This window comes from Triplophysa rosa, linkage group LG2 (assembly GCF_024868665.1).
Source record: "Triplophysa rosa linkage group LG2, Trosa_1v2, whole genome shotgun sequence".
NCBI classification, from domain to species: Eukaryota; Metazoa; Chordata; class Actinopteri; order Cypriniformes; family Nemacheilidae; genus Triplophysa; species Triplophysa rosa.
Window position 1 is genome coordinate 5,808,179 of NC_079891.1, and position 15,171 is coordinate 5,823,349.

The 15,171-nt window shown below is 38.5% G+C and overlaps 1 protein-coding gene across 1 annotated transcript in view; it reads right to left on the reverse strand.

The window, feature by feature from the left end:
• The window catches only part of LOC130564663 (LHFPL tetraspan subfamily member 7 protein), a 105,427-nt gene that overhangs the window by 73,061 nt on the left and 17,195 nt on the right, over positions 1 to 15,171 (reverse strand). The window contains exon 2 of the mRNA XM_057350956.1: positions 77 to 215. Within this exon, the coding sequence (XP_057206939.1) occupies positions 77 to 215 (139 nt within the window). The remainder of the gene's footprint in view (positions 1 to 76; positions 216 to 15,171) is intronic.

The following is a 15,171-nucleotide window of genomic DNA, read 5'->3' on the forward strand; positions in this document are numbered from 1 at the left end:
GTGTTACCCTCCTCAGGGTGATAATGGGTGTTGTTTTAGGACTGGTCAGAGGTCGGATAGTAAGCCAGGAACTAACCTGCGGCCATCTGCATGTATCCAGCCAGCGTGCAGATTCTCCTCTCACAGGCTCCACCGGGCAGGAAGATGGTGATGATGGCCAGAAGGGAGCTGACGGCCAACAGAGCACATCCACCCGAACACAGCACAGCACTTGTCTGAAACACACACAACACTTCCAGTTACTTCAATGGTTATTCTAGAACGATTCACAGTGTTTCTGAGGCTTGATTTGATAGATTTTTCTGACCTTCAAATGATAAACCATACAGGTGTCTTTTAACTCTTCATGGACATGTTCATACAAAATTATGTCAAAATGCTTGTATTAGCAAGTATCCAACATAGTGTGTTATGCGTTAAACAGATAATAAATAAAATGCACGTGTAACTGTATATTTGTGCATTAGCACTTAAAGGGACAGCACCCTAATAAACTTTGTCTGTTTTTAATGTAACAACAAAGTATAAAGGTAAAAATTGACTCACTGATTCATTTTTAATGATAAAGTGAAGATTATGCAGTGCTGTTTTTGCATTACTTTATTATTCCATTTCTGTACCTGATGTACTGTTAGACCAACCTAAAACACCTGAAAAGCACAGCTTATTTCATTTATATGTTGGCTTATTGTATCTATTTGTGCTATTGGTGGTAATTTCATTTTTTGCTTACAATTCACACACACACGCATACCTGCAGGTTGTTTAAGTAGGACTATACGTGTGAAATCAATCAATATTTCCTAGGCACTTACTAAGCGGGATCAATTCAGTAAAACAGCAGGTTGTGATTCTCTAACCCAGCACTCGCATCATATGAAACGCTTCATCAGCTCACAGAATTACTCCAGTGCTTACACAAGTACAGCCCCCATCAAAAAACACACACACACATACACACTGTCACACTGTAGATTGTGCGGACAGCATGGACAAACCTCCCATGTGTCTTATTGGGGATTTTTGGAGTCAGGTGGTTTTTAGAGTCTCTTTCTGAAGCTGCCAGCAGGTGTTGGCATGTCTTTGTTAGACTACGGCAGACGTTTAAGAGCTTTCCTGTGCAATGCCTGAAACAAAGCGTGCGGAGTGCTTATCAGAGACACAGGCAATTGATCTTCCTCTGATGTAATCCATATAAGCCTGTGAGGGAGGACACACTGAGATCATTCATTATTGATGTGTGCATACACACACATGGTTTGGGTAGTAACTGAAACTTAAGACAGGCTCCTCCAGCTATAATAATTCTGATGCAAGTGGAAAATATTTCGATGCAAGCCAATTATACATCAAGAATAACTAACAAAGATGAAAGAGACATTTTGTCATCACTTTTTTACACCCTCATTTCATTCAAAACCTGCACATGACTTTTTCTTCAGTGGAACACTATAGAAGATATTTCGAGAAACGTCTCAGTGGTTTTATGTACATACATACAGTGGAGGTCAATGGGGCCCTAATATTATCTGGTTACCAATCTTCTTCAAAATATCTTCTTTTGTGGTCTGTAGGAGAAAGTCATACAGGTTGGGAATGACATGAGGGTCACTAAATGATAAAAAAAAATTTAGGTGAACTGTCACTTTAGCTATATTAGATATTCAACAGCTAAAATCAAGTATTCAACTATTCATGTAATATTTGTTATGTCTGACAACCATCCATTTCTTTGGTCTCGATAGGTAATAAGACCTTCTTTCCTTAAAGCAATACACATGTAATTGGCTGACTGGTTACAAGGTGATACCATCTCCAGCACAACCAGTAACATGCACGGTACACAACCATACACAAAGAGCCCTCTTTCCTCAAGGTTGTTATCTCATCAGCAGTGGCTATTGTAAAAAATCATATGCATAAAAATTACAGCCCATAATACAACTGCCACAACTATAGCAATCTCCTTGTGGTCCTAATGGCGAAGACATTAATGGCAAATAGTAAAAGGCTAATGAAGACATGAAGGCAGATTGATATGTGCCGTCTGAAGCTGCAGTGTTTCTATTGGTAATGATAATGTATGTAGTAATTATGACACCAATGTTCGCGTTGATGACAACATACAAACATCCTTCACAATAATGACATGCCCCCACTGGAAAAGAAAAACAAAATTAATAACATAAAAAAACAAAAGCGAATCGAAAGATTGCAGACACGGCCGGTTGAGCGGTTTTCCCTCACGCAAAACTCATTCCCATTCATATATTCATAGAAACGTCTAGTTTTGTAAGCACCAACTCTTGATCGCGATCGCTTTCCTTGAAGCCTTTACATGAAACGAGTTCTCGCCCCAGCGTGCTGCCGAATGTTACCGTGTTTCATTACAACTAATAGAGACATACAGTACAAGGGCTGCAACAGATCAGATTTGGAAGTAAACGGTACTCTGGAAACCCATAAATAAGCAGTCGATGACTGAAACCATGATGGTGCTCAGAAGTGAAACAAGCAGTTTGCATATTTCATACCTGATGTATATAGTTCACGTATGAATGTTCTTCAGGTCAATAACAATTAGTGGGCTGTTGCTAGGGAAAGCGTCACTATGATTATTGCTCGTACTTACTGTGGTGCGTTATTACGCTTCTAAGCCATTAGACTCGCCTGATGGGCAGTAAAAGTTGACTAACTAATTTTGTGGATTAATTAAATGTGTTTTTACCAATGTAATTTGTAGAGCAAATGGTTTTATTATCTGTGCATGCATGAATGATCAGGCCCTGTGCTGCATACTCACATTTGTACATCCTCGAAGACCTTCTTGTATCAACACACTGCCCTGAATTCAATTGTCCTTAATTAGTTTGACATTTCGGACCTGACTTTCCTAAACTCTTGAGAGAAATAATTTAAGTTGCTCTGCTGTTCCAACACTTTAAGAATACATTTACTTCTAAGTAAATCCCAAATTACAATGTGTTAGTCCTTAAACCACATATATGGTTAATATATTTTTTCAGGTTTGTGTTTTTCTATATGGAATACTTTCCAAACTCCTGGGCATCTGTTCCAGCTGCTGTTCATTTACATGATAAATTGGCTCCTAACCGAGCCGCCTCTTCAGACAGAAGCTTTCTAAATTGATGCTAATTATTTGCCTCTATACACATCGCCAACAGGCTGCAGAAGAAGTGCATCGTAGAGAACAGAGGTCGTGCTATGATGGAAAACAATATATTACGGAACTACAGGAGAAATACTGTAGCAAATAGCATATAGTCCGATTTGTATTTAACCTCACTATACCCCAAAACTGTGCTAATTATTATTAATCATTAATTTGATTCAAGAAAAGAAATGTTGTTGTGGGTTATTCCTCTCGGAATTACGTGGGGGGAGATATTACATGACAAGAATCAATACATCCATAACTGATGTACGGCAGGCAGAACCAATCAACTGCAGCACAAAAATACTGAAGAATACTGATGAATAGATAAGCAGACTGAGCTATTAAAATATTTTTCCAAGTCCAATTTCCAATTTATATTTAGTAGAAAAGTAAATAGTTCAGTAAAGAGTTTCAAGTCATGATTCAACAAACCAACCAGGTCTAAGATGGTCTAAGAAAGCACACTGGATAGTTTAGACACTATTCTACATGCTTTAGGAATAGAAATGTATTTTGGAATTTTCCTTTTTTTATTTCTATGCTTAAAACTGGAAATTAATATTTTACATTTTTTATATTTCTTTTCTGTACTGTATTTCTATGCTGTTTATTCATGCATCTCCACTTCAAAATGTATTTCCTGTAAAATGTAATTCAATGTCCTACATACAATATAGACTTCTTTGGATGACGTAAACGCTGGTTTCTGTTCTTTAACACGACACAAACGTTTGAACAAAATACAGCCAAGAGAATATTTATATCCAATTTAAAATGTTAAACAAATATCTTTAAGATTTAATTATATTGTAAGATTTAAAAAATACTAACAATAAATACAAATTATAAGTGGAAATGCTTCGGGACCAGTGTTTACATCTTGCAAAGTGGTCTATATTGTACGTGTTTCTCATTTTTTGAACCCTAACATCCACTGGTCCCAGTCAGAGTTAAAAAAAAAGAACAGCTTGTATACACTGCAAAATGTCTCCAGTGATCCACAAAGGAATTAGTCACACAGGTTTCAAATGTCATAAGATAAGTAAATGCTAACATAATTTTCATATTTGGGTGAACTGTCTCTTTAAGACATGGAAAATGATGAAAAATATCTGGAATAGTTCATGCAACTGTCAAATCCATTTCAAAGGCTCGCCCAGATGCCTCTAACATCACCTTCACTTGTCAGTGTATTAGAACGGCTGCAGAAGCTGAAGGATCTGGCTTATTATTCTGCAAGGTTTTACATTCAGAGGAATCTGCACTTGAGTTACTAGACACAGACTGAAAATCAAGGTCGAAGCTGTCTTGTTACCATGGTGAAGTGTTCTCTCATATATCCCAACACTGTCTGTGTGTGTGTCGATCAGGTCCAAAGCTGGCTTAGCTATAGTTAAGAGGTAGAGTGGGCAGTGCCAATTAAAAGGGAGCTTATAAAGTCTTAATGAAATAAAGTCCTTCAGACTTCAAAACATATTACATTCCCTACTTATTATATGTATTATCCACTCAATTAAACATTTTGAAAACATCTATTTCGAAAAAGGCTCAAAGCAAGCAGTTACAAAGTGAATATTGAACTAATCCAATGTTGGCAAAGCAAAGAAATCTATACCACCATTTGGTCACTCTGACCTCCGTTAGAACTCTATAATTGAGTCCCAAAGTGTAGAGTTCATTCATTTTTGAAGGCTAGTATTATCTCAAGTGGCACAGAATCATTTGCTGTTACAGGTTGAGGGTAAATATGTTTCAAATGCAAATTATGTGTTGCCGGTAGCATTAGCACGCTTAGCCCCTCCCCTTCAGCCACAGGGAGATGTGTGACTGTTAAGTGCACGAAGTGTCCGACATTCATTAAGCAGGTGTTTATAGTGCAGGTGTTGTTATGATCATCTTTAACATCCATTAATATAGTGACATAGTGATTAATATAAGCAGGGATGAAATAAAAAAAACCTCAGACTCAAAAAATGTGGTCACAAGAGATGCATTTTACTGACAGGTGTACACAGTTGTGTCTCATGTGACCAGATACCAGATGTAAATGAGGTCTTAATTCATGATATATCGCTGCAACTCATACCACACAGCTAACATTATATTTTATGTCACATTTACAATATACAAAAATTAAGAGACTATTTTAAAATTATTTTCAGTTTTTCTGAATTTACTATTTATAGGTATGTGTTATAGGTAAATGCTCATTTGTGTTTCATTTTGTGAACTATTAACAATATTTCTCACAAATTTCCAATACAAATATTGTTTCTACTTGCATTTATTTGCAGAAAATAAAAGCTGGAGAAACAGGTCAAAATAACAGAAAAGATGCTCTGTATTTTTTCAGACTTCAGAGAAAACAAGTTCATATTCACTTTTAAACAATACAACATTAATATTTGTCCATGTATTTAGGAAAAGTTCAAAATTTAGATTTTTATGTGAGAAAAAAGGCTATACTGTGTGTCGAATGTCACATGACCAAACCGGAAAACTGGTCTAACCATATCTGCCTGTCGGCTTGAAATAACAGCAAATAACCAAAAACTATGGACTGTAATCTGCTAACCTAGATCGTTCATTTTATGTTTACATTCTATTTTTATTTTAAAATCAATGTTACTGAGAAAAAAAACTTAGTCAAAATCAGTAAATTGTCACAACAGCGATGTTAGCGATGCGCAATGTCACCAGAAGTTGTGACCTGTTTTACAGAATGCACAAGTTAGTTGTGCATATCCCCCTATTTTGGGGGGGTTTCTTATCAAATATTTATATATTGTCACAGACATCTCATATCTCAATATCACTTTTTTTTCTATAAATCATTGCTATTGGTCACCCTTCATGTTTGTTGGAAATGTTCTGTGGGTTTGGCAAATATTACATCAATGAAAAGTATTACAAAGAATGTCAACTTTGAAAACACACTGTTTATTATTTTCAAATTCCAGTGTTTTTTCCTAAAAAAGTTTGCACCCGACAGTGACAATTCCCAATCAATTGAGTAATTAAAAATAGTTCATTAATGAAGTATTTATTTTAATTATTAATTAAAGGGGGGATTCAACAGTGTTTCATAAAGGTTTCGGAAAGTTTTTTTCGAACATGAAATTACGTTATGTAACAACTTTTCTAGTCCCTTATTGGGCTCCCGGAAAAGCACCCCACGCGTCAACCAGCTAGAGCGAGAGAAAGAGCATGCCCACACGTCAACCAGCGAGAGCGGGAGAAAGAGCATGCCCACGCGTCAACCAGCGAGAGCGGGAGAAAGAGCATGCCCACGCGTCAACCAGCTAGAGCGAGAGAAAGAGCACGCAGCCACGCACACGCGTCAACCAGCTACAGCGAGAGAAAGAGCACGACCATCAATGTGCTCCTTCGTTTGCGAAGTTCAGCTGTGTTTGTTTGTTCACTGCATTTCGGTGAGGAATGTTATATAAACGGTGGATATAACGCTGGATTTGGAGATTGTTTGAAACTGATAAATGTCTCAGCGCTAGAAGATGCCGGACATAAACCGCAAGCGGTAAATGAACCTGAGTCAAAGGTCTGTGTTTTGTTGGCAATCGGTGTGTACGTGCATAGGGTACACCACATGAACTAGTGAACCAACAGTTATGCAGGGATAACGCGATCATATATTGTGTGCTCGTGCTTTAGTTCCGCCTTCAGGAGGTCGTCTGTTTTCGGAAATAATAGTAAAGCTGTATCTCTTTTATCAATTTGATCAAACTAAATACTCTTAGAAGATACGAAGTATGCAGTACTACTCTATAGCTACTCAGAAACTGTGTGTGTTACATCCACCTTAAAGGCGGAATAGACGATTTGGTAAGATGCTAACTTTAGACTGCTAGCACTGAAATCATGATCCCACCCACCATGCGAATCACCGTCCAAAGCCACGCCTCCTCCAAAACACGTGAATGCGCACAAACCAGAAGCTCTTGGATCAATTCCAATTAAATCATGTCTCATTCACCAGTGAGAACATGTTACAGTACAAAGTAAATAACGTTAGCGAAATCCGCTACCTTAAACACCAGCTTTAAAACGGGATTAGATGCAGCATAGTTCCCGTTAGACGCTGGGTAACGATGTAATACATAAAGGTCAACAAACTACATATAAGCAACATAATCAAAACCCATCAAAATCGAATCATAAAATGTAGCTACCTGTCCAGAAGTTACCATGGCATCATCTTGCTCCCAGCGTGGAAAAGCAACACTGATTATAATCATACCCGTCAATAGGTGGCGTAACTTTGTTTTGAAAAGTGGTGGGGACAAAAACATTGTCTCGTTGGGAATATTTATCATACAGTATATAGTGGGCGGTCCGTCCATATACGCTTTTTGACTCCAGCTCTCACAGTATGTGGTTCCCAACCTATCATTTGGGGAAGGTCATTTGCTGTTGCGGTGCATTAGACTAAAAACAGTTTATTCCTATGACTACAAATGTCACTTGTGGGTTGGTTTTTACGCGTTTTTGTGCTTGGACACTGGATGCACAAGCAAGCGCTGTGAACGCGGATGATGCAAGCATTTCATACTGGCCCGTTTCTGGAGTCGCAGTTCTCTGTTTTCTGCAAAAATAACTTATTAGTGTGAGCAACGGGAGATAGTGAGAAAGTGGCACATCCTGTGTTTTCCACGACTTTTAGTTGTTAATGGCCCCTAAACAATACCTACACACCTTCCGCAAGCATTTCTTAATTTCTTCCAAAAAGTGGTGGGGACATGTCCCACCTGTCCCACCCGCAAATTACGCCTATGCAGTCAATACTCCCGTTTTGGCCAGGATTTTCCCATTGTTCACACCCATCTCCTGTTGAAACCTCCAGGGACAAAATCGGGAACAGACCGAGCGGGAAACCCCTGCAAACCAACCGTCAGGGACCGGAATGCATTCGCGAATGGAATTCTGCTTTCACCTCTTTGCTGATTAGACGTTTTTAGTCGTGGCAGTTTTTAAGATGGCCTTTATTTTTGTTCGTCCTTTGCAAGTGCCACTTGCAAACTTGCACACATTTAACAAGGGGGAAAGTTAGGTTCCAGGTGTTTACCTGCCATTCTCCTGCTCTGTCTGCACAGGGCTGCGCAGTGGGATGCAAAATACGTTGACTGAAAATGGACACATGACCTCGCACCGAGGGCAATGATTGGGCAAACGTTTTTTGGTCCTACGCCTTTCACAGACGATATAAAATTACAAAAATACCAATGTATCACTTTACTTTTTGATTGCAATCAGGATGTTAAGAGACTTCCAACCAACATGACGAAAAAACATTTCTGGAAGGGATTGCCTACTCAACCTTTCAGTAGTAATTAATAATTAACTCCCCCGTGTTAAATGACTTTTGAGTAAACTTGCAGTATGTTTCCAAATTGCATAAAGCTTTTTTATTTCAAAATATCTACTTAAGTTTGATATCTCATGATACGACCCCTTTAGCACATGGCAAGCGATCCCGTATTAACTTTAAAAGAAAGCTAATGAAACTAATGAAAGTGTATCCTAAGTGCGCCACAAAAAGACATTGCATCAGCAAAGTACTACAGTCTATGCAATATTAAAGTGTCCTGACCGGCATGGGTTAGTCCATGCTATTTCGTCAGGCATGCGGAGAAGCATGCACTCTACTTTATTTCAGCCCTCGCTCATCTCCTGTACAGATGAGTGATAGTCCCACCAATCAGTGTAACAGTCTGTCGCTGGCATGTCAAAACTCCTGCTCCCCCTGTAGAGACTCATCAAAAGGAAGCATTAGTGCCATAACACCCTCATAAACATCAATCATCAGAGACTGTGACACAGTTCCATTGCATCCTCCACCAATCTCTCTTCTTCTGTGGACTCAGCAACACATCACGCCTCTGCTCTCCTCTCTCTCTCTCCTCCTATACTGTATGTACAATTTAATCTGACTAAAGTTTTTTGCCGGGCCCCCTTTTGTAGAGAAACATGTTTTCGAACCCCACTGGATCCCCACCACCTACACCCACATAAAGACACTCTTATGAAACATCCTTTACCTGCAAACTCATATAGTATTTATTGAATTATATTGCTTTGATTTCAATATAATATGATTTCATTTGTACATGCAGAGGAAGTACAAGTGCAGTAGGAAGATAAGAAACTAAATATTATAAAATATCATAAAAAAATATTTTATAATAATAATAATAATAAGCAGTTGAGTTTATAATGTTGGGAATCACAGCTGACAATACCTAAGCCTTGTTGTGCCCCCCTTGTAAAGACCCTGCTTCCCCCTAGGGGTCCCGGCCCCCAGTTTGGGAACCACTGTTTTAACCTGTTTAATCTTTAATCTTATTGAACATGTAAAAAAATGATTAAGTGATGTTGGGAAGATTGCAGACCCTGTCTGTATGAAACACATCATTATGATAAGTACTAGTTAGCCGAACACTTAGATAATCTGAAAATGACCAAAAATCAAAAGGAGAATCTATTCAAATTAGCCTGATGTGAAACAAGCCCAAATGTTTGTAATCTATCTATGATAATTTCCAGATAATTACCAACAAAGTCCAAATGTTTTGCAGTTAAAAGGGAGGGAAAGGAGTGATGAAGAAGTGTGATCTATAATTAATGAAGCTCTTTTCTCCTCTAACCGATACTGTGACTAAATCATTGCTTTTTCTTCACAGGTCTTTGAAGCCTGTATCAGATCAGAATGCAAATCAGGGAATTGGGTTTCCTCGCTTGTGCGGCCTGATGTTTCCCATAACATTCCCGATTAGGGGAACTCTTCCCATTCAGTGAAAGTCAAAAGGTAATACTACACTGACCCTTTGTTGGGAGAAAACGCCAATGTTTTGTCATGCTAAGAGGATGCGCCGGAAAGCTCCCTCCCATTTTAATGTGACTGAAATGTGACACGTTTGATCAAAACAACCCAGGAACCCACAAAGGCATGCTCTCATTTTTCATACTTATTGCTAATGGAGTTTAACTCGGGTTTCACTTTCACGTAAATGTTCACTTATTTATATATTTACTCTCCATCTCTCTCGCTCACCTTCTCTTTTGTTTTCTCCACTCTCAATTTTAACTTCTAGTCAATTCTTCTTTTTTGGCTTCTCACCACTAACAAAAAGATATGAAAATATGATGATTTGAAAAATATATGTTCATATAATGCATTTTGGATATGATAGTAGAATTGGTATTTTCTTTTGAAGTACTATCTAAAAAAAACAATGAATATGGCAATTTTTTGCCACTCCATTCTAATTTTGGATGTATTCATTAATATCTCTCTATCCAACAAACAATTTTCTTACATATTTTTCTATTACTTACACTGCATAAGTGTGCTGTCTCAAATTTTTTGCCCTCTCACTTTGCTTTGTCAGTTTGTTTTCACCTCTGTTTGACCTCTGCCTCTTTCATCAAGCCCGTGCACAATCGCTTTGGGATTTGGCAGGTTAAAGATATAAGAAGGAAAGGTCAAAGGTCAAGTTCAACCCCTGCACTAAAGAGGCGTTTGTTGTACTCATCCGCATAAAATAGCTGCATTAACCAAAACCAGTCTTAGGGAAAGTGTTGCCTGCTTTGTTTTATAGTCTTTGGTCTCACACTCTTAATGTGACATGAGTGGATGCCAAGGTCAATATTGTGTGTCATGAACGCTGGGGGAAACATGGACAGAGGACCCAAGTGCAGACAGCCGGTAAAGGGTTAACAAACAGAATTTAATTATAAATACAAAACATGAAACAAAAACCCATGTGGGGGTAACACAACAAAACAGCAAGAGACTAATCAAGAGGTAACAGGAACATAGACTAACTACACTAAACTAGACAAGACTAAATACAATACTAGAAATAAACTACAACTAACTAAACTGGACAACACAGCAATACATTCAGGGAGGCTGACGATGGACAGACAAAGCAAAATGAACCAACACAAGACAGAAAACACAAGGGCATTAAATAAGGGAACAAATCAAGAGGGAACAGCTGACAGGCATGAAACAATAACGAGCAATAATGAATAGACGAGAGGGCGGGAACAGAGACAAGACCGGAGAGAGAATGGCAAGCCGAAAGGGCCAAAATTACCTCCCTCCACGTGAAACAAGAGGTTCTGCCATGGCTCTGCCACAAGATCAAGAAAAACAAGACAAGATGGGGCAGAACCATGACAATTGTGTGCATGAACATCTTTGTGTGTACTATACCAACTTCCCTCTCCCAAATTCAAGGCTAGAAACTAAAATAAGAACTCAAGGGCGGTGCAGACCATGACTTTTCCATTCTGTGTTCTCACACTCATATATACATATATACAGACATTGTGCGCAGCAGACCTCACAGAGCCCCACATGGTGTTGTATTAAATGGATCTGAGTCGAGTCCAACTGAAAGCCAACAGCCAAGTTCTGGTGCACACATCCGTTCTCTGAACTCCAGCCCTAATGCCTCACCGTCTGGGCAACCCATCAAAATATCAGGCCAGCTGACTCCAGCAATATAAAACCCACAGAGTGTCCTTTAAACTGTCTGAAAAGAGAACATCTTTGGCCACACAGGGCTAAATCTTTCTTACAGCGCATTCTTATTCAACCTTTTGTCTTGATTTTTATCTTCTTCTCCTTACCACTTCCCCTTTATGCTCTTCCTAATTAGTAGTTAGTCCAGCAAATTTTTTTAGGAAGATGTCTTACAGTGCAGTTAATACAGGAATAATAGAAGATTGAAGATAAGTGACATGACAATGGTGATTAGTGATGCACCGAAATTAAAATTCTCGGCTGAAAGGGAAAACAAAAATTGAGGATGCACTTGGCCGAAAACCAAAAATGACTTTAAAAACAAATAAGCCTTTTTTAAACCATACTAATATTGTATTAATAGTACGAAATGGAAAAAGTACAAAACCATAAAAACACTACTAATTCAAATTGTGTTCCATAAAATATGAAATACATCAGCCCCGTATTGATTGGATACACATATTGACGCATCATTTCTTTGTTAAATATGGGACAATCATGTGTCTAGCAGGTATTTCAAACCTGTCCTGAAAAAATGTTTCGGCCCTGCAGACTGCAAATCTGATGTCACCATGAGAAACTTTAAAGTATTTCCACCACTGACATGATCTGTCTTTGCTGTGTAGTGCTTTGCTAACAGAAAAATCTGAGTGCTGAGGGGAGAGGCGGAGCATTGGTAGAGCATTATGATAGGAGCGCAAAGGCCATGGGTTCTATAGCCACGGAAACGTACATATTAATTAAAAAAATATAAGTGACTGTAAATCACTTTAAATAAAAGCATCTGGTAAAATTCCTGGTGGCGATCAACCCAGGGACCCAACCCAGTTGCGCTTTAAAGGTACAGTGTATGAATTGCAACCAACGGCTCACTCCACCCCCTCGCTTTCAAAGCACTACGGTGGCTGAAACAGACCTAAGATGTTGTCACGTTTTCGCTTCTTTGCAGAAGGAGATAATGAATTTACAAAACGCGCTCTGTAGAGCAGTTTGTCCATTTAAAGCTACTGTAGAAAAAATATGGCCAATTCCATGCAAGGGGACCTGCGGTGTATGTAGATAGAAATAGCTCATTCTAAGGTAATAAAAACATAACGCTTCATTATGTAAGGTCTTAATACACCTCTGAAGACATAGTTATGTATATTTTATTGCATTTCTGTCAATAGATCCTACAAAAAATTACACAATGGACCTTTAAAGCCAGAATGAAATGGTGATTTAAACCCATTTCACATCTGTCTAATGTGTATTACTAATATATCAATGACTAAACTGTTAGACTATTAGTTACCATTAACCAATAGTCCACACGGCCTAGGTGATGTAAGTGATGTTTTAAAGATGGGGTAACATGCTATTTCATGCATTCTGACTTTTTTAAACAGTTAAACGTGCTAGCTTCTCATGCTTAACATGGTCAACTTGTTAAAAAACGAGTTGGACGTATGACGTAGTATTTCTGTGCTCGACACACTCCCCCAGCACTCCAACTTGCTTCGGAAAGTTTTTTATAAGTCTGGATCCATGTTTCGTAACAGGGATCCTATTCCCTTTTATTGGCCATTCTCACGGAAAAGCAGGCCCACGCCACATGTCATCCACCGAGCGAAAGGCCACGCCCCCGCACAAGCATGAGAGAAAGACCACGCCCAACACCACGCCCATCAATGCCGCCTCACTCGGCTGACAGAGGTTCAGCTGTGTTTGCTTGCTCACTGCATTTCGGTGATGAATTTTATATAAAAGGAGGATATAACGCTGGATTTGGAGATCGTTTGAAACTAATAGATGGCACGGTACCAGCGCTAAAAGATGCCGGACATGAACTGCATGCGGTGAGTCAAACTGAGTCATTTTGGCAATCGGCACTCACGTGCATAATGTAAACAACACGAAGGGATAATGCGATGATGTATTGTGTGCTCGTGCTGTAGTTCCGTCCCCCCTGCCCGCCACCAGCAGCTCGTCTTTTTCCGGAAATAATCGTACAGCTGTATCTCTCTTTTATAAATTTGATCAAACTAAATACTTTTCGAAGATACGAAGTATGCAATACTACTGTATAGGTACTCAAGATTAATATGAGATTTGCAGAAACTGTGTGTGTTACCCCATCTTTAAACAATGTACACTGATAAATAGTGCACAAAAACACCAAAGCAAGCAAAAAGGTAAACCACAGCACCTTATCTTTCCTGTCCATAATGATGTAACGTGTAAAGGAATTGCGCGATTCAATGAACTGATAAAACGCTTCTGTTCTGCAGTTAATTCTGCCCATGAGTGAACTCTTAGAAAGTGTAATAAAACAAACACGCTACAGTAAGCAAACATGTCATCGTCTCATCACTACCTGAAATAAAAGGCTGCTGGTCTATTTATAACACACACTCGTCTGTTGAATGCTCCAGCATTCAGGCTTCATTAATCCCACCAAGAAAAACTTTTACCTTTATGGACTCAACCGGTGCACTTCAGTCAGGCCTACGAGGCACTCTAGCCCCATTGCATGCTGGGTGTTCATCGAACCACTGTGGGTGGATGTGGGATACATGAGCACATACTACCGTTGGACTCAAGAAAGCTGTTATGCAATCTCTTAAGAGGGAAGAAAGTCAAAACAGCCTGGGCAGACATTCTGAAGAGAAATTTCAAAGCATTTTTCAGAAAATAAAGCTTGGAAGGAATCCAGAAAAACACATACACTTACAAAATCTAAGAATACATAGGCCAAATTTTTAAATGAACTAAATTCACAAAGTTTAGCATCATTGTATACACTATCACAGTAATCAGGTCACCTTAAAACAAATAGGATTTGTCTTAAAAATAAAGATAGTTAGGCTATATTTTTAACATTTTAGGTAGGGATATACTTTTATGTATACTTTTATATACTTAATAAAATTCTATATAAATTAAACATGTTAAATAAATAAATTATTACAACTGTTTTCTGTTGTTCTACATAAATAAATTTAAAGATAACGTCTAAGGTTCACTGCCTTGAGAGTGCATGATTTTGTCACTATCTATAATTTTAATTTGTACAATATTTTACAATTCCCAGAAAAAAATCTGAGTATATAAGCAAGAAAGAGAAAATTGCTGGATATTTTTGAAGGGACCCAAGAAAAATCTGGAGGGACAATGCCCCCCAAGCTCCGCCCAGTCCCAGCCCTGGTTTTATGTAATATTTTGAAATAACAGTAGACATTATACCAGTATATCACATTATTTACTACGATTAAGCTACTATTCCATTTTAAAGGGATAGTTCACCCCAAAATTCCATCATCATTTACTTACCCTCTTTTCATTTTAAACCTGTATGACTCTCTTCCTCAGAACACACACACACAAAAAGATATTTTAAAGAAAGTTGGTTAACGAACAGCACTGGCCCCCATTCACTTCTATTCAGGGCTGCCCTGAATAG